Source organism: Phyllostomus discolor, chromosome 5 (genome assembly GCF_004126475.2).
Source record: "Phyllostomus discolor isolate MPI-MPIP mPhyDis1 chromosome 5, mPhyDis1.pri.v3, whole genome shotgun sequence".
NCBI lineage: Eukaryota > Metazoa > Chordata > Mammalia > Chiroptera > Phyllostomidae > Phyllostomus > Phyllostomus discolor.
This window is the reverse complement of record NC_040907.2, coordinates 169,030,977-169,049,828: the sequence shown is the minus strand read 5'-3', so window position 1 is coordinate 169,049,828 and position 18,852 is coordinate 169,030,977. Positions and strand designations below refer to the sequence as shown.

At 57.1% G+C, this 18,852-nt stretch overlaps 1 protein-coding gene across 1 annotated transcript in view; it reads right to left on the bottom strand.

Moving 5' to 3' along the window:
• Nucleotides 1–335: 335 nt before the first annotated feature.
• BTBD16 (BTB domain containing 16) overlaps nt 336–18,852 on the bottom strand; it is a 35,563-nt gene continuing 17,046 nt past the window's right edge. Inside the window, exons 8-14 of the mRNA XM_028513873.2 lie at nt 15,885–16,004; nt 7,481–7,572; nt 6,563–6,645; nt 4,567–4,644; nt 3,340–3,438; nt 1,548–1,736; nt 336–475 (exon numbers count right to left, since the gene is read on the bottom strand). Of these exons, the coding sequence (XP_028369674.1) occupies nt 404–475; nt 1,548–1,736; nt 3,340–3,438; nt 4,567–4,644; nt 6,563–6,645; nt 7,481–7,572; nt 15,885–16,004 (733 nt within the window). The 3' untranslated portion in view covers nt 336–403. The remainder of the gene's footprint in view (nt 476–1,547; nt 1,737–3,339; nt 3,439–4,566; nt 4,645–6,562; nt 6,646–7,480; nt 7,573–15,884; nt 16,005–18,852) is intronic.

Genomic DNA, 18,852 nt, shown 5'->3' with positions numbered 1-18,852 from the left:
TGGAGCCCTCACGAGTGGGGTTAGCGCCTTGATAGAAGAGGCCTCAGCCAGCCCTGCCGGGCGCTTGTCCCTCCCAGTGAGGACAGAGTGGGACGCGGGCCAGCTGTGAAGCAGGCAGCCGGTGGGCCCTCCCCAGACACCGCGCGGAGTCTGCCAGCATCGTGGGCTTGGACTCAGACTCACGGGCTCCAGCACGGGGAGTCACACGGTTCTGAAGGCTATAAACCGCCCCGTGGCTTAGTCTGGACAGGACAGAGCCAACAAGCCAGAGTTCCCCGAGCCCTCGCTCACTGGGAAAGTCAGCCACACCCGGGAGTCGGTCCCTTCAAGTCACTTTATTGTCTCTCATGCAGACTGGGGGAAGGAAAACAAATCCCGCTGATTCTTCTGGAAATTGTCGAAGTCAACAAGACACTGGGAAGGTGAACAAAAAGCTTACGTAGAGCGGGCTGCCCACAGTTTGGACTTTCAAGACCTAGAAGAGGAAGCAAGACAGAGCGCCTGAGGCTTTTACAACGAACACCAGCGGCCCCGGATGGCGGGGGAGGGGGGCCTGACGGGTGTGCAGGGCGTTCGCCCTCAGCTCTGGCTGCACACGAGGGTCACCAGGACAAAGCCTTTCAGGTAAACTTTAAACAAATGTAAGTGTGACTTCAGTACAGGTGTTATGGGGACTGCTTGGTGAGTTTGCACAAGTAAGTGCTCCTGGGTGGCCACCACCCTGGGTACAACAATGACCCCTTCAGGCCCAGGGGAACCGCCCTTCCAGAATTCCAGCATCCGGGCCTTCCCTGCTCCCACCTCTGCAAAGAACAGGACTTGTCGGATTTCTAACATCATAGAGAATGACTGGGGAAGCTATGAAAGATGCTGATACCTGGGCGCCACCATGAAATACCCGGTGCCGCCTGGGTGGCACGCAGCCCTGCGGACTTGGCAAAGGGCCGGGTGACTCTGATGACAGCCAGGACTGAGACTTTCACTCTCCGGTTGAAGGCCAAGATCCATCCCTTATAAGGGCAGCATGGGAGGCCCCCCCCAGCCCCCCAGGACTCACAACCCCGAGCTCCTCCTAGGACTACAGACAGACTCTTGGGCAGTTTCTGGATGGCCACCCTCAGGAGCCAGGCCAGGTACCGAATCCGCCTGGATGCTGGCGTGGCCCGTGGAGGCAGGTGGGCCGGGCCGTGGGTTTCAGCCAAAGTGACAGGTGATATCCAGGCAAGAGCGGAGGTGGAGGGAGCAAATACACTCCACCAAGCCTCCCCTTCTCTGGGAAAACACCCTTGGACATTTCTATAATGGATCTGGCATGACCTCCGTCGGGCAGTGTGATTTGGGTTACATTTTTCCGTATCCCCAGCTTCCCATTCTAGGAGATTTCCATTTAGCACTATTCGAAGCTGTGATAATCCTTAAGAAACAGAGCAAGCTTTTCCTGTAGGTCCCACGAGATGTGAAGCCGGTGAGTAGCCCCCCCTGCAACGGGGTGCAGGCAAGAAAGAGCGAAAATGAGGCGGAAGAGAAGGGACAAGACCAAGACTCACCTGGCTTTTGCAGGTGCGCCCGGCGAGCCGGAACTTCTGCACGATCGGGCTGGTGCTGAACTCCTGCCACCGGCTGTCCACCAGGGCCTGGGCTCGGATCTCGTACTTGACCAAGCGCTCCGCCCTTAGGCTAATGAGCCCGTACTCGCAGGCCGAGGCCGGGAATCCAGCGTCCGTGTGCCTCATCCTCTGCAAGGAGGGAGATCGAGTGCCTTAGGTGGGCTGACCCGGGGTGACCCGGAGTCGGGGACACCTGGCTCCTGGCACGGGGACCCTCCCGCACGATGCATGCAGAGCGCTCCAGGGCGTCTCCCCCGGAATCCCGATTCCTGAGCCCGGCTGCTGCTGAGCCACCCGCAAACCGCTGGCCAATGGACTGGGGTTTGGCCGATCCAGAGAAATGCCGTGGAGTCGAGCCTATTGGATTGGAAGGTCTTCTCACCACTTTGCCAGGGTTTCAGAACCAACATAGTGTTCATAGGAGCATGTCAACTGGTATTGTTACACAATCCCCCTCTTCCCACCAGTGAAAGCCATGGTGTAGGGAGGGAAACCCTTGAGTCCCCGAGGACCAAGAACTGATCCGAGACAGAGACAGGGCTCCAGGGCATATGATGAGGTAGTGGCGATGCTGGGACTAAAATTCAGGTCTCTTCACCCGTGCATTTATTCATTCACCCATGCGCGAGACGAACCTACCTCCCCTATGTCCCAGGCGCTGTGATCGGCGGTGATAGGAAAAAAAGGTGAATAAAATACGGTTTCTCAAGTTGTTGGAGACTTACAAGGCAAATCCTAAGTGGGACAGAGTGGTCCCTCACCATAGTCGTTGTCGTCATTGTCATCATCAGGGAGGGCTTCATGTGTCAGGCCCGGTCCTAAGCCCTTTGCACAAACTAATGCATTAACACTCCCAACAGCCCAGTGAGGTAAGTCCATGGGCTTGACAAGGTCTCATGGCTAGCCAGAACTTTGACTTGAGACTCATTGCTCTTTTTTTTTTTTTTTACAAATTATTATTATTTTTTAAGATTTTAAAAAAGATTTTATTTATTTATTTTTAGAGAGGGAAGGGAGGGAGAAAGAGAAAGAGAGAGAGAGAGGGGGAGAGAGAGAGAGAAACATCAATGTGTGGTTGCTGGGGGCTGTGGCCTGCAACCCAGGCATGTGCCCTGACTAGGAATCGAACCTGCGATGTTTTGGTTTGCAGCCTGCACTCAATCCACTGAGCTACGCCAGCCAGGGTGAGACTCATTGTTCTTAAACCCAGTGCTCTCCTGCCTCTCCCGAACGCTCCGCAAGGGCACCCAAGCAAAGCCATTCGCCCTTCTGTCTGCTCTGGTGCCCCATCCCCTGCCCGGCTTTGTCACTCGACATGAGACCATTCCCTCTCTCCTTTGGGCCCTTCCTGCTACCTCTGCAGAGGAACGACCACCTGTAAGGCATCGCCCACCCATCGCATGGGAACCGAGGATGCGCTGAGCCCCAAGGGTGGCGTCAGAGGAGACTCGAACCCCGGCTTTGCCGGGAGAGGCCGCGTGAACACGGAGACACTCAGTCTCAAGACTTGCACCCGTGCTGTGGGCCGACGCAACGGCCTCCCAGGGCTGCTGCAGAAAGCAAGTGACGTCACATCTGCCAGAGGGACCAGCTCCAGGCTGGCAACACAGTCCGTGTCGGCTACTAAACAGCTACTGGTCCATTCTCACTGTTCCAGTGTGACCTGACCCTGAACTCTGAACCCGCAGGGCTGCTGCCGGCACGCGCCACCCCAGCGCTCCGGCCTCCTTACCTGCATGTAAAAACTGTAAGATGTAGCGTCGTTTCTGACTCCCTTTATCTCAAAGAAGAATCCGTATATAGCAATCATTTTCGAATAATTCGTGCATTCCTACATTGGGGAAGAAACAACAAAGCGATGGAAAAAAAAACCCATTGGCATTCAAGGGCAAGGGGCTGGAGCAAAACAAGTTCTAGCTGCAACAACCACAGTGACTGATTTGAAAACTGACGTAAAACACAGTAGCCAGGAGGGTGGGGGGAGAAGGGCGGGAGGGGATACATGGGAATGGAAAAAACACAATAAATAAAAAACACCATAGCCATCCGAGCGTGGGAAGCACAGGACAAGGCACACTGCGGTGACTTCACAGGTCCTACAGGACAGCCCTGATGACACTGTCGCTTGCTCTACACGACCTGCAGACCTTCCAAAGAAGCATGTAGCTCCGTCTTGATGAGCCTGCCTGAGGGACACCCCCCACGCAGGGCACTGCAAGGTGTCCCGGCCCGTGTGTTTGCAGCCCGTGCAGGTGGGCGGGTCTCTGAAAGTAAGGGGCTGGACCCGGCCCATCCGGGCCTGACCCAGGGCAGAGTCTCTGACCAAAGCCTCAGGGCCCCGAGTCCCTGAAGCACGAGGTGGCGTTAAAGAACTTGGAGGAGAGCAGCAGTTGCGTGGTGGGCCGTGTGTTATCAGAAGCCGTCCGGAGCGCAGGCTCTGGCCCGGACACTCCCCTGCTGGCTGAGCGACCAGGCGCCCTGCCCCCGAGCCTCCCAACCCGCCGTTACTTTGATTCCAGGGACCGTCAGAGAGGTGGCTCGGAAGGGTTTACCCTCGTAACCCTAAACCCAGGCTCGGGGTGGGGGGTTTCTCTCGGGGAGCCGTTGGCATCTATGTGTGTGGAGGGGAGAAGACAGCCGCCCCACTCACGCCAGCCTGCCCAGGCCTTTCCCGGTTTTAAGAATGGAGACTCCCCGCTCCCTGAAAACCAGGGCTGTGGGCCGCCCCGTGGGATAGCTTGGACGCACACACACATCGGGTTACTGAATGGCCCCTCCCAGGCCCCCCGTCTTGAGAATTTTACTTCCTGGGGGGTGGGAAGCCCGCAGAAGAGGCACCTGTAACTTCCTCTCCGGCCCTGGCCTTCCTACCGGAGGTGAGAAGTGATGCTTAGAGAGGTGCTTAAGCCAGCACAGGAGGGGACGGCTCTCCCCCTTACTCAGGGCCCGCGGTCAGTACCTGGCCGAAGAGCAGCCCGAATCTCACGGCCTGGGTGTTGAAATCTTTCGCGGGAAACATGTCGCCCCCATTTTCCACCTGGGAAGGAAACACGCACAGCTCACCGGCCGCCTGGCCCGCCGCCACCATCCTCACCGGCGCTCGCGGACCCTCGCCGCCCCACTGTGCTCGAAAGGGTGCCGCCTCATGATCCCAAGGCCGGCCGTTGCCCCAGGCCCCAGTGCTGGCGGGAGACCTGCTCAGGGGTGGGGGCCAGGCTCACAGCTTTCAGAGAATGCAAAGGCCACAGCCAGAAAACGGCCCAAGAAGCCTCACCGGGGAGACACCGTGTGTCTGTAAGTAGCCTGATCACGAGGCAGGGAATGGTCACAGCCCTAAGGTCGAGAGCAAAGATGGCCCCACAGAGCCAGCTCCACCTGCAGGCTGGCCGGGGTGGGACGGGGTGGACTCAGGAGCGTGACACTGGCAGCAGGGGGTAAAAGGAAGGAGGTGGGCAGGGTCAGACGGACATGAAGAGGGCGGTGGGGGACTTCCGGAGGTGTCCAGCCCTGGGGACCGTCCTCTCTCCATGGCCCCGCCCCTCCCCTCCCCTCCCTCCTCTCCCTTCCCCCGCAGTGTCAAAGCGCAGCTCTGAATCGGGTCCCAGAGAAGCGTGGTCCCGTGGAGCCCCCATTTGCTGCTGTGCAGGGACCACAGAGTTCTGCGGTTTGCGCATGACAATAGGTATTTGTTGAGCTGAACCGAATTTCAAGTGGTGACTCATCCGTCTTCAGAACCCACACACTGCCCTACTTCATTCCTAAAAATGCAAGCCTGGAAACACATAGGAAGTGCCACCATGTGCATGGACAAGTCACCCAGGGTGAAATGCCACGTGGAAAAATAGTAACATTCACCAGTGAGCAAGGAAATGCCCATTAAAAAAAAACGAGATGCCATTGTTCACTTCTCAGTCGGGGAAGTTCCCGAAGGGAACTGAGAGAGACATGCCGTGCACTGCTGAGCACGTACAAAGGGAGGCACTCTCATCAATGACCTCGGGGAAGAGAGTCCTGTGGTCCCAAATTTGCTACTATGAATCAAGGACAAAAATGCGCATTCCTTCTGGGGCCAGTGTTTTCCACTCTTGAGAATCTCCTATAAGAAAGTAACTCCGAGTAGAGTAAAATAAACCACTATGCACAAATATATTCACCATACAGTCATTTAGAATAGCTACCTAGTAATTAGAAACACCATACATTTTCCATGATAAAGAAATGGCAAAGTAGCGTTGGTAACAGAATACCTTCTTGGTGGAAGAGTTTGTAGCCATTAAAGATCGTGTTCATGAATCCATTTATTTGTGTTTAAAAAAAAAAAGGGTGAGCCCTGGCTGGTATAGCTCAGTGGATTAAGCATGGGCTGCGAACCAAAGTATCACAGGTTCAATTCCCAGTCAGGGCACATGCCTGGGTTGCAGGCCACGGCCCCCAGCAACCGCACATTGATGTTTCTCTCTCTCTCTTTCTCCCTCCCTTCCCTCTCTAAAAAATAAATAAATAAAATCTTTTAAAATATTTTTTTAAAAAGGTGAAATGCAATCACATGCAATAAGATGTTGGCAGTGGTTGTCTTTGGGTGAGGGTCTGAGGGTAGGTGCTTGGTATGTGCTTTCTGTCATTCAATTTCTCTGCATTTGGAACCGTTTCCGTAAGAAGCACATGTGACATTTGTGTCTGCTGGGGACTCTGTTTCGAGGGCGGTGCGGCTGGCGCTCCTCCACCCCATCTAACGGTCCTGGTCAACCGGACAGATCCCCGGAGCACCTGGCTTCCAAGGCCCCCTCCCTCCAACCCTCCCCGGGCTTGGCTCCCCCTGCGTCCCCTGGCGGAGAAGCCGATAGCCCGACCTCAAAGGCCCAGAGATTTCAAATGCAAAACACATCTCCAGAGAAGGCAAAGTCAGAAAGGCAACACATGTCAGTAACTGTTTTCTTGCTGAGCTGGCAACTCACGGCGTGGTAATGGTTGGCGGTGACCTGGAGCAGCCAGAGCTCGGGGAAGAAGTTAATGCGCCTTAACATATCCAGATCCTTGCCTTGGAGGGAACACAGAAGGAACATTTTTCTGGATTTATTCATAAGAGAATCCCGAAAGTCCCGTGTACAGAGAGGAAACAGAGGAAGTTGGGAGCTGAGGGTTGGAGGTCCTTCCCAGGGCCCCGGGAAATCGTAAGGTGTGTGGGACCCAAACGGGACATTATAGAGCACCTCCCCCAAAGCACCCTGAGCTCCCCCCCACCCCCCACCCCCTGTCCCCACCAATCCTGCCCAAGGAGGCGGGGCTGAGATCTGACAGCCAGTATCTTCAGAGAGTCTAGGAGTGACTGGGACAAAACCCCAACCCCCACCCCTGGGGTTTAGAGCCGCCCACTTTATCTGCACACCTGGACAAGTTCCAAATGTCCTTTCAGGCACAAAGGTCTCAATGGGTGGCCCTTGGGCCAGCCCGAAACCCACTCCCCAGTTTCCCTCCTCTTTCCAAGTCCCAGCTGTCTTCCCCTGGGCCCAGAGCGTGAGGTTTGGGGAGCTCAAGTCTGGAGCACAGCTCCAGAATTTTCTCCAGACCCACGCAACGAGCCACCTTTTAAAGGGGCGGCTGCTCCAGGAGGCAGGCAGGGCCCAGGGAAGGGGGCAGTGACGTGGCCTTTGGCAGCTGTGTGCATTCACGACCCATTGTCATACTCCACAGGAGCTCAGCTCGTAGCCACTTTCAGAGAAATAAACCGAGAGCAGACAGAGGCTCTCCTAACGCGTCACACAGCTCAGAAGTGACCGGGCGAGAGCTCAGTGGATACTGTTGGGGACATCTGGTGGGGCGGGCCCCCCACTGCCTTCTGCGGACACCCCCCACCCCCGCTGGCCGGGGCTTACCTTCGGTGATGCCGTGTAGACGCAGGGAAAGGAAGAGGGGGATCAAGCTACGCTCCTCCTCCTGGTCCAGAAAGCAACTCTTCTTGGAGAGGCTTGGCAGGGGCACAGAGAGGAAGAAAAGGCCTTCAGAAAACCGCTCTCTGGGGCGAGCTAGGGCTAGCGACAGCCCCTTCCAAGACACTAGCGGTTTCGCCAGCCAGGGGCAGGGGAGGCTTGGGTCTCCTTGGGTGGGGGAAGGGTATGGAAGCAAGAAGGGGCAGGCATAACCTCAGTGGAGGCTGGCCCTGCAGACTGTAATGAGACAAATGGTTACATTCCCCTCTCTGTCTACTGCCGAGCCAAGCACATAGCAGGTGCCCAGCAAACACTCGTTACATGACAGAAGGGAACACACGTTACTATGTAGAGGGTTCTGAGATACGTTTTCTCACTTGAGTCTCTCCAGCTTCCCACGGGGCAGACGGGGAGGGCGGGTATCCTAGGCTCCCCTTGACAGGAGAAAAACAACGGCTCTGTCAGGACTTGAACTTGGGACTTCGGACGCCTCCTCTACCCATTGGTGCCCTTTGAATAAGTGGCCAGTGTAGGCACTTCCAAAGCACTTCCAGATGGAATGGAAAAGGGAAAAGGTCGGATGAGAGGTAACCGGTTTCGGCAGCTGGTTTCACGGTCGCTTCTGGGACCCTTGGTGTGAATACCGTGTTCCAGCTTGTTCCCGCCCCTGGCTGGAGGTCAGGCCGGGTTGAGAGGACCAGACTGCCCTCGGGGAGACACGGACGCACAGACACACAGACACACGCCCACCGCTCTGGCTGTGAAACAGCGTGCTTCATCACGTGGTCACTGTTCACACATGGGGACAGGGGGTTATGTTTTCCAAGTCCCTTCGGGCACGCACAGCCCTTTCCTCACAGCAGGCCCTGCAGGAGACCAGCTGAGGCCCTTTTGGATTATTTTTCCATGAATCAGGAGTGATGGCCAAACCACACCCTGTCCCGGCCAGACCGAACGCATCGCTGGCCCGGCGTCCCGCCTCCACCCAAAGGTGCTGCCAACCTGCCCCCGGGACCATCCGTTTTCATGTCATCTTGGAATTCCTGGGCCTCTCCAACTCCCCTCCGTGCCGGTGGCCCCCAGGAGGGAGGGTTAGGGGTGCTGAGGAGCCGTGGAGAGGAGAGGCATGCTCGGACGAATGCATGGATTTGGGGCAATGATCATTTATCAGAATCCCCTGGGCGCCTGTCTCTGGGGGTGGGTGGATCAGGCATAAGTAAACGAAGGCCAGTCCCTCTGGGAGTGCAGAGCTGTTGGTCCTACAACCGGCCCCCTGTCCCCCAGAGCAGGTGGAGCTGGGCTGGTGGGGGCCGTGCCCTGAGAAGACAGATCACCTAAATGGATAAATGACCCCCATCTTCCTCCTGTCCCTGACCTGGGTGTACCTCCTTCCCAGGCTCTCTGTCACCATTAATGGAGGAACAAGCCAAGTGGCATCCAGGGTGGGCAGAGGTGCCCAGGAGGGGAGAAGGGGCCGAGCTGGTGCAGCCCCCAGCCTAGCCGAGCGCTCCGGGGAGTGAGCCCGTGCCCTTGGCAATGGCCCCCGTGGCCTGGCGCTGCCCCTGAGAAGGGGGTGCTTGCTGGAGCTGCAGGTCAAACACGGTTTCATCCCGGGCAGAAATGGAGAGTCAGAAGGACAGCGTCTCCCCTCCTCCGCAGAAGCCCCTAGCTCTGCAGCTTTGTGGGGGGAGGCTGCTGGAGGCCTGGGAGGGAGCCGAGGTCCCCACGCTCCCGTGGGAGGCACTCGGGCCCCGTAGACCATCAGCCAGGACCCCTCTGGACAGACATCCTCTCCCAAAGGGCTCAGGAAGAGCTGTGTTGAGAAAGGTGACTGGACTTCATGACTCCGTTGGGTCACAGGGAAGTGGCATTGATGGTGGCTGATTGGGTGAGGTCACAGGTCAGCTCATCCACCACCCACCCAGGTCCCTGAGCTTGGGCCCTGGAGTGAGACCAGGTCAGGGTCCCGAGCCCCCTGGCCGTCAGTCACGGGACCGAGCTCCCCTGAGCTCCAGCCTCCTTCTCCGTCGAGTGGGGGCTTTAGCCACAGGTGCCTCCCAGGTCGCGTTGGGAGGCCTCAGGTGACAGGGCTTGTGAGGGGCTTGGCCCAGCCACTGACCCCTGGTGACCCCTCAGTGCCAGGGTCACCGCCACTGTCCTCTGGTCCCAGGGAAATGACCCAGACCCAAGCTGCGCGGGACTGTTCTTGGTGGCGTCCACCATCAGCGTCACCCTCTAACTGGCCCAAGAGCCGTGGGCCATCTCAGGAGGAGACAGCGGAGGCCTCGGCCCCCTATTTTCTCAGATCTCAGAGCACCCCGGCCCCGTGAGCAGACCCGCGTCACCCTGCCCAGGGAGCCCAGCGGGGCCTGTGGTTACAGAGCCGGGGCTCTACCCAGGTCTCCTGGGTCCGGCCCAGCACCTTTGCCCCTGAACTGGCTCGTCCCAGCCGTCTGGGTCCTGAAAGGTAGTGGCTGGGGCAGGTCTCCCTGGCTTAGAGCAGCTCTTAGCCACCCTCTCCCCACCCCCCTCCGCCCTGTCCTCTGTTGAAGCCTTTTTACTGGTTCTGCTCAGTCCCCAACTCGGAGCCCCCGGGACCCCAACCCTTCAACCGTTAGTGTTAAAATATCGTACAGCTGCCCCTTGACTTACGTCCCGATAAACCCACCGTACGTGGACAATGCCATATGTCAAAAACGCATTTAATACACTCAACCTACAGAACACCCGAGCGTCGCCCAGCCCACCCTGAACGTGCTCAGGACACGGACACGAGCCTACCATCGGGCAAAAGCATCTCCCTGCCGCTGCCCGGCGTCCCAGGAGAGCCCCGCACCGCAGGTCCCTGGCCCCGGGAAAAGATCGGCTCTCAAATTCAAAGCATGGTCTCTCCCGGACCCCCGCCACCGGTACCCTACGGCGACGTGGAAAATCCCGAGTCAGACCGTCGCGAGTCAGCGACCGTCTGCACGCATTCCCGAACTCGGACACACGCCATGACCTGGGTGCACCTCGAGGACATGCTGCTGCGCGAAGTGAGCCAGACACGCAAAGGTAAATACTGCACAACTCCGCTTCTCTGAAGTCCCCGGAGCAGTCGGGTCCGTAGGGACGGGATGGATGGAGGTGGGCGGGGCTTGGGGGGGTGGGGCGATTCGAGGACAAGGTAATGGTCCTCACGGCCGGCCGTGACTCACGGGTGACTCTGCGAATGCCGTTCATTAATCACAAGACACACACGACCTCCGCCCGTCCTTGGCCCGCTGTGTCACAGAGCGCGTCCCTCGAGATGGCAGCGGGCTGCGGCGCCAGGGCGGCTCCCCTCTCCAGGTGCACGGGGGCGGGCGGGTGGGGGGGCTGGGTTGGCCCGCCCAGCCAGCTCCTGTTCTCTCGGCAAAGTGAGGCTTGGGGGAGGGGACCATTCGGTGTGCAGCTGAGACCCTGGGAGGCTTCCTGGAGGAGTGGTTGGCCAGCTCCGTGGGGGCTGGATCGGATCTGCACAGGGCGCGGGGAGGGGCGGCTCAGCAGCAGAGGTCAGGAGTGTCCATCGGGCAGTGGGGGTTGTGCAGAAGCCGGCCTCCTTCCGGTGGGGTCGCACGTCGGTGGCTGGAGCCCACCTCTGCCGAGGCTGAGGGGGACCCAGTGAGGGACTAATACATCGACTAGGGACAAGAAGAATCGGTGTGTGAATGGCTCGCCCTCACCCCTGCAACCTGGAAGTGAAAGGAAGTGTGGGAGGGGTGGTGACTGCGGTGAGGCCGCTAGTTAGGCAGCTGGTCGAGTCCTATTCCGTGGCCTGGGTGCTGTTGAGGCAGATGAGGGCACTTCGTGGGACCCATTCACTGTCAGCTTGTGCACTCCTCTGTGTCTGCTTGATACTTTGATTGAAAACGTACTCTTGCCTTGGCTGGTGTAGCTCAGTGGACTGAGCTCGGGCTGCGAACCAAAGTGTCACAGGTTCGATTCCCAGTCAGGGTCCGTGCCTGGCTTGCAGGCCACGGCCCCCAGCAACTGCACATGGATGTTTCTCTCTCTTTCTCTCTTTCTCCCTTCCTTCCCTCTCTAAAAATAAATAAATTAAAAAAAAACATACTCTTACCCTGGCTGCTGTGGCTCAGTGAACTGAGTGCCGGCCTGTGAACTGAAAGGTCGCTGGTTCAGTTCCCAGTCAGGGCACATGCCTGGGTTGTGGGCCAGGTCCCCAGCCAGGGACGTGCAAGAGGCAACCAATCGTCGTTTCTCCCCCTGTCTGTCTCCCTCCCCCCCCCCTCTGAAAAGAAATAAATAAACTCTTTAAAAAAATAAAATTAAAAAGTCATCTAATAAAAAAAAGTGTACTTCTAAAAAGTGAACAATTTGCCTGCCTCTGGCTTTTCTCCAGCTGGTGAGTTTGTGCAGCTTTCCTGGCCTTCTCGGGCTGCCGAGCGGAATGCAGCGATGACTAGGCCTCCGCGGAGGAAGGCGACAGCTTTGCATATGTTTTTTCTTGTTTGTTTTCCCTACTAGGAAATGTTACATTTTATTCTGGACAGTGTTTTTGTTTTTCTAAAATAACCATTGCCAGGAACAGAGGCTGTGGGTGCCGAGGGGTGGGGTGCGTGTGTGTGTGTGTGTGTGTGTGAGTGTGAGCCTGTCTCTTTCCTCTTTGGAGGCACTTGGGCAGCAGTAAAAACAAGCTTGAAGAGATTCCCGAGCACCTGGCCAGGTAGAGAAACCACCGCTTCGACTCTCCATCAGGGTCCCCAGCACAGAGTCCATGCACAATGAATATGTGTGGAATACACGAAAGATCGGAAAAATCAATCAAGAAAACGGGAGAGCAGGAGAGGCTGGGATCTGCTGCAGGGCGCAGTGGGAGAAGGAGACCACGCAGATCCATTCACCCCGACAGCCTGCCCTCCGGACGCTGCTAAGACGGCGGGGAAAAGGGGCCCCTGTTCGTTTTCCTCAGTTGCGGCTCTCTACCCTCTGCAGGTGCGGGGCTGGCCCGGGCTGCACCTGCAGCAGCAGCAGCAGCAGCAGCCGCCTCTGTCCTGTGGGCCACCGGGCCTCGCTCGCTAACATTCGCGCAGCGTGTCCCCCAGCCCCCACACCATGTGAGTCCAGTTCTGCTGGGAAGTTCCCCTGTTGGTGAGGCCTCCAAATGCCCACTCCGGCTGCTGCTGCCCGACCCGGGCTTTAGCTTGTACATCACTCCGCCATTGGAATGATTTCCTCAGCAGATGCAACTTATATTTGGGCCCAAATAGTCAACTTTCTCGCTGCTCCTTCCCAAGCCTGTGTACCACCCCCCAGGAGATCCGCTCCTCTGCCCCACGTGGAGATGCTCCCGGCATGTCCCTCTTAGTGGTCACGGATTAGCTGACCCCTTGGGCTTCACTGAACTGTGTCGATTGCCTCCCCTGCTGACCCACTTCTGGCCCCTGCTGACCATGACTTCCCGCAGGCTGGAGCTGAGGTGCCTTCTCACCGCCTGAGCCCTCGGGCCCCCACCAGCCACGCTGGGCCAGCAGCTCCAGGGCCCTGAGCGGTCGCCAGCCAGCCGCGGGAGCCTCAGGAAGGGATGGCAGACTTGGAGCATGGGCGCCACCACGGCCTGCTCCCGTGTCCGGGCAGGTGTAGGTGTCAACAACCTGCTAAGACGTTACTTCTCTCTGAGCCTAGCGAGCCTTAGAGCCCGCCCCAGTCTGGTGCACCGGACCGCCCATCCACAACAATGGATGTCTGTCCGCGGTCCCTCTCACTTCGTGGCGCTCCAGACATGGCGTGCTTTGAATTTCATGTCAGCAGGGTAAGACCCGCTTCCCTGAGGGGAACTAGGCTGCATGAAGATGTTCAATGGAGCCTCATTTAATTTGCTATTAGGTGTCCCGCCCAGTGCTGGGCACTGGGCAAGCGTCCTTGAAGCGGCTCACGGTGCACCTGGGTGGGCAGGACAGACACATACACAGGGGTGCACAAGGTTCATGGGCAGGGAGGCTGAGGACAGGAGGCAGAGCCCTGGGCGGGGTGAGCGGGGGCAGCGATGCCGTTCCCTAGGCTCAGGAGCCCTGGGGACTCAGGGACGTGATTTGCGTGGTGGAGGCCACTGACTGGGGTGGACCTCATGGGTCCCACCGTTCTGGGTAGACCAGTAAGCCGGGGCGGGAGGAGGACCGCCCGTGGCACTAGAACTGGGCCATGTGGTGCTCCCAGTTGGGAGCAGGCCTGGACCACCACAGGGGGTGGCGACGGAGGCCTAGGCTGCCCCATTTTTGACCTGGGGGCACACAGGGCTTGCCGGAGGGAGAGAAGAGGGAGCAAGGCAGCCGGGAAGGTTCATAGGCCGTCAGGGTCCACTGCTGTGCTTCAGTCATTGGACGGGGGCCCTGGTGGAAGATGCTGTCGGAACTGCTTAGGTTGGGGTGGTTTGGAAGCTTGCGAGCGGTCTCCAGCCGGGAAAGCTGTGCAGGACAGGGGGCTTGGGGACGTGCCGTGAGGAGCAGTGGGGATTGGGGCAAAATGGAATTGACGTAGATCCAAGAGGAACGGGGAAGCCGTGACGGTGGGACACACCTGTGTGGGAGAGAAGGCCCTGAGACCGCAACCCGATGACATGTGTGAGGACGCCCCACTTTCACTGGAGGTGGGGGAGGGCCCACCAGCCTTCACTCCCTCATCCCCACTTGTTTCTCTCCCACTAGACATGGAGCCCCATGAATCACCCCCCTTCTCGCTCATTTCCTATCTCCTGGTTCTCAGACGTTTCCAGTAGGAGACGGAATCCGGAGCCAAACGGCAACTCTCCTGGTGTGCGTGACTCATAGGAAAAAGTGTCTCTTGAGCTATTCAAAGTGCAGGGGGGAGGGAGGGATGAAAACATCGGGGTTCAAAGCAAATTATATAGAAACTAAGCGAAGTGCTTATCATTTTGGCACTGAACACTGCTTTCTCCAAATAACCAGACAGAGAAAACGGGCTCGGTCGCCGACGCGGCGCACGGAAGTTCCAGAAAAGGATTCCGTGCTGCCGCCCAATGCAGACGCAACTTGGCTTAAACAGGTCGACAGGCCAATGACGCGCATGCGGAAGGCGTGTTTATCCGCTGAGCCCACGGCAGCGGGAGAAATGGAGCCTCATGACTCCCCCAACCAACCAGGCCTCCTCCTGCTGGGAGGCCCCGCGGCTGCAGGTGGGGGCGCAGGGTCCTGGACCCGACCCTGAGGGTCATGCCACCAACGACTTCCTGTCTGGGGCAGATCTGCCGAGGGCCACCGGGGGACTGTCTTTGGCTGCAGGGTCCCCGCACTCCAAGGGCAGCTCGGGGGACGTGAGCCTATGTCAGGCAGTTTTAACAGAGGCTGAACACCGAAACCAGACGGATCCCATAAACTGTTGCTTTCATGCTCATCCCACCCTGCTCCCTGGCCTCGGGCTGCCACAGCAGGAGCCACTCACAGGCAAAGGGGGACACGGTGAGGAGGAGAAAAGCACCTCAAAGCACCACACACACTGAGCCCAGAGGCAGCCTTGGGGTCTTTCTGAGCACCGTGCCCAGGGAGCTGGGCTGGACAGCGAGGCCGGGAACAGGGAGGATACCGGCTGCTGCGCTGGGAACAGGCAGTGACGTCCTGTGGGACTCCGCGGGCCTGGGTGCAAGTCAGGCTCCACCCCCTCTCAGGCATGGGACTCCGGATAAGAGAGTTCATCTCTACTGGAAAATGGGAATCGTGGAGCCAGCCCCTGCGTCTCATGCGGGTTAAACGAGATTCCAAGTAGCTGCTTGTCAGCATTACTGCATTCAGCAAGCTTGCCAGCGCTCATTATTATTCGGCAATTGTTGTTTTTCAGTTAAATGTGGAGGCGTATGCCTTTTAGAACCGATACCTTTACAGAGCGGAAGAAACCAGTTTCCTAATTAATTCTATGAAACCTGTGCATGTTCAAATACTTCTTCATTTGTCCAGAAAGTTCAGAATGCGTATGCCCGCTAGTGAGATGTCAGTGAGAATGGGTCGGATTTAGGTATGTTTGAAATAGGGAGTTTTCCAGGTCAGGGTAGCGTGATCACGCACCTGGATGCCACCCGGGAAGGAGGACTGCCTTCTGCAGTGTGTCTTTTACTGGACACAGGACACGTTCTCAGAAGGATTGTCTCGATATGCCAACACCTACACATCCTCTAGGTTTTCAAGGACTCTAGTGGGCCAGGCGTATCCCATAATCTCAGGCTCCATAAACAAAACCGCGTTCTGTGCACTCTGAATGACGCCATGAAAAACAGCATCGTTGATGCTTTTCCCCCCCGATATTATGAGAAAAAAAAACCATGTCCGTACCCGTCGCCAACCAACACTAGGTGACACGTTACCTGTGAAAGAACGTCAGCATGGCCTCGTACTCCGGAATGGCCCGAGTCCTGTGGTTCAGGTGCAGGTAGACCCACAGGAGCAGCGTTTTCAGAAGGTGAAGCTCACTAAGCGTAAACAGCCTGGGCAAAATAAGAGGTTGAGAGGGCATTGTAGGAATAGAAAAAACAAAAACAAAGACAAAAACCAAAACAGAAGAACCCCACTCTGTGGGGCTCCAGCATCAGGTGGCTTCGGACAGAGCCTCACGCAGTGCCCTGCTTGGGGTCGCGGGGCTGGTAAATGGCAAGCTGGGATTTGAACCGCAGCCACCTGATGCTGGAGCCTACTCTTTCATCCGCCCGCTGTGCTGCCCCCAAACAACGGCCATCGTGTATCGTGTCACGAGCCAGTGCCCCCCATGTTTTATTGGTTTATTTATTTATTTGTCAGCCATGCTTTTATTTTGAATTTTTTTTTTTAATATTTTATTTACTTATTTTTGGAGAGAGGGGAAGGGAGGAAGAAAGAGAGGCAGAGAAAGATCAACGTATGCTTGCCTCTCATGTGCCCCCTACTGGGGACCTGGCCTGCAACCCAGGCATGTGTCCGGACGGGGAATCAAACCTGCGACCCTTTCGTTTGCAGGCCGGCACTCAGTCCACTGAGCCACACCAGCCAGGGCTCTTCTTTTATTTAAATCCACACAACAATCCCCCAAAGTTGGGAGAGTCCTGACTTTTACAGATGCAGAAATTGAGATTGCCCATTTATTTAAAATTGTCATAGTGTGTTCATCATGGCTTTTCACATTTTTATTTTTAAATGTTGCACTGAAGCAATCTGGAGGACAGACTGGTGCCTGCCCCTAGGTTTGCACCCGAGACAAATGTGTCTCTTGTCATATTCTAGTCCCAGCCCTGACCGAGGGCTGAAACACGAACAGCTTGTTCGAGGTCACCGATTCCAGGGTCAGACCGGGGCATGGCTCGGTTCTGCCCCAAACTGCCGGTGGACCCTCCCGAGGGCGGTTCAGTGGCCCTGCAGCCTCAGCTCTCTCGTCTGTGAGAGCATGGTGACGCGGCTGCCCAGAGGATAGGGGTAAAGGCGACGTGAGGGGACACATCATATGAAGCCCATTGTTGCTGAAACGAGCCGCCACACCCCTTGCGGCTTCGTAATGCACACGTTCACTGTCTCACAGGCGGGAGGTCAGAGGGGCGAAGTGGGTCGTACAGAGCTTGGTGCCACTAGAGGCTCCTGCAGAGGATCGCGTCCTGGTCTCTTCCGGCTTTGAGAGGCCACCGCGCTCCTGGGCTTGCGGCCCCTCCCTCCATCTTCAAGCCCGCAGCAGGGCACCCTCCAACCCCTCTCTGGTTCCGACTCTGCCGCCTCCCCCTTCCACACTTAAGGAGCCTTGTGGTGGCCTTGGGCCACGTGATAATCCAGGGTCGCACCCCCTTCTGACATCATCCATGTAGGAACCTTAGTTTCACCTGCAAGCTTAATTCCCCTTTGCTCTGCAACCTAACATAGTCACAGGTGCCGGGGGTTGGGATGGGGACATCTCTGGGGACCGTTACTGAGCCGTGCCCGCACACACTGATTGCTTAGCACAGCGCCTGGCTCCTGGAAACGCGCTCAGCGGACGGCAGCTCTGAGTCACAGGGAGCGGGGCTGGGTCCTGGCTCCAGGGCCCACACTGGGTCTGCGGCAGCCTGCGGCCCCCTCCGGAGACGAGTGCCGGAGAGACGCTGCTGCCTTCCCACGTCAGCTCTGCAACCTAAGTAAGGACAATTCCCGGACAGCTGCCCGAACAGCCTCTGCAGGGGTTCTCAACCCCGCTGGAATTTTCCGTCTCTGGCTATGGAGCTGGCCCCCTGGCTTCCAAATACATCACAGCCTCTTCACCCACCGCTTACGGTCAGGGTGGGTGGAGCCCCAGCCAGAGCGTGGCTCTAAAGGGCAGTGGAAATATCACCCACCCACCTCTCACGCTATTTCTGGACACAGGAGAACGGTCTCTTCTCTCTTATTTGTTTCTAAGCCACCTACAGATGCTTGGGCTTTGACCCTGGCCAGACAGGACACGTTTGTCACTGTCTGGGCAATGACGGCGAGGCAGCGGGGGGATGTCGTAGAGCCACCTGGTGTGATGTCCCCACAGAGAACCCTGCCGGGACTCTGCCACCACTGGGTGGCGAGCAACATGACTCTGGGGCAGAACCTGTGCTCCAGATCCCCAGGCCCAGGGGGTTCTCTGAGACCTTACCAAAGGGGCTAGCAGCCACATGGGGGGGGCGGGGTCACAAGAGGTCCATGAACTTTATTTTTCACCCTGGTTTTATTTTTGCGATGGAGGGTAATTGTTGAAATAAAGCCCTCTCTCTGCCTTTGGGCTGAGTATCAGGACCCTAATGTAGCAGTTTTGCAGGAAATCACCACACAGGAGGACTTCTAAGCAGAGTTTCTTTAACCCTAATCAAGACAATTCACCCAGAGCCCCACCTTCCCACCGGGCAGGTGCCGCCCCTCCCCCACCCTGGGCTGCTCCCGGGGCCTTTGCTCGTGCTCCCCTCGGAGCAGTGGGGCTGGGGCTGGGGCTGGGGCTGGGTTTGGGGCGGGGTGTTCTTTTCTTGTTCTTTACAAGAAAAAAAAATGCTTTTAACAAGACACTGTGTCCTCTTTTTTTTTTTTGAGAAAACTGTATATAAATAACAAAGGCCTCCTTTTGAATATAGACCTCAGAGAAAGCCAAGAACAAAAAAAATATGAGCCAGGATGCTTGCAGGGAAAAATACCGAAGCCAAACACGATAAAACAAAGGGTTGTTAGGAAGGGAATGAAAAAAAAAAATCCTGTCTGTTCATTCAGCGGAACCCTGGACCACGATTAATTAACAAGGCTAATTAGCTCTGTAAGTACTGCCATGGAGAGAAGATGTCACGTGACGTTAGCAGAGGACATGAGTAGCAGAACGTCACAGTCACG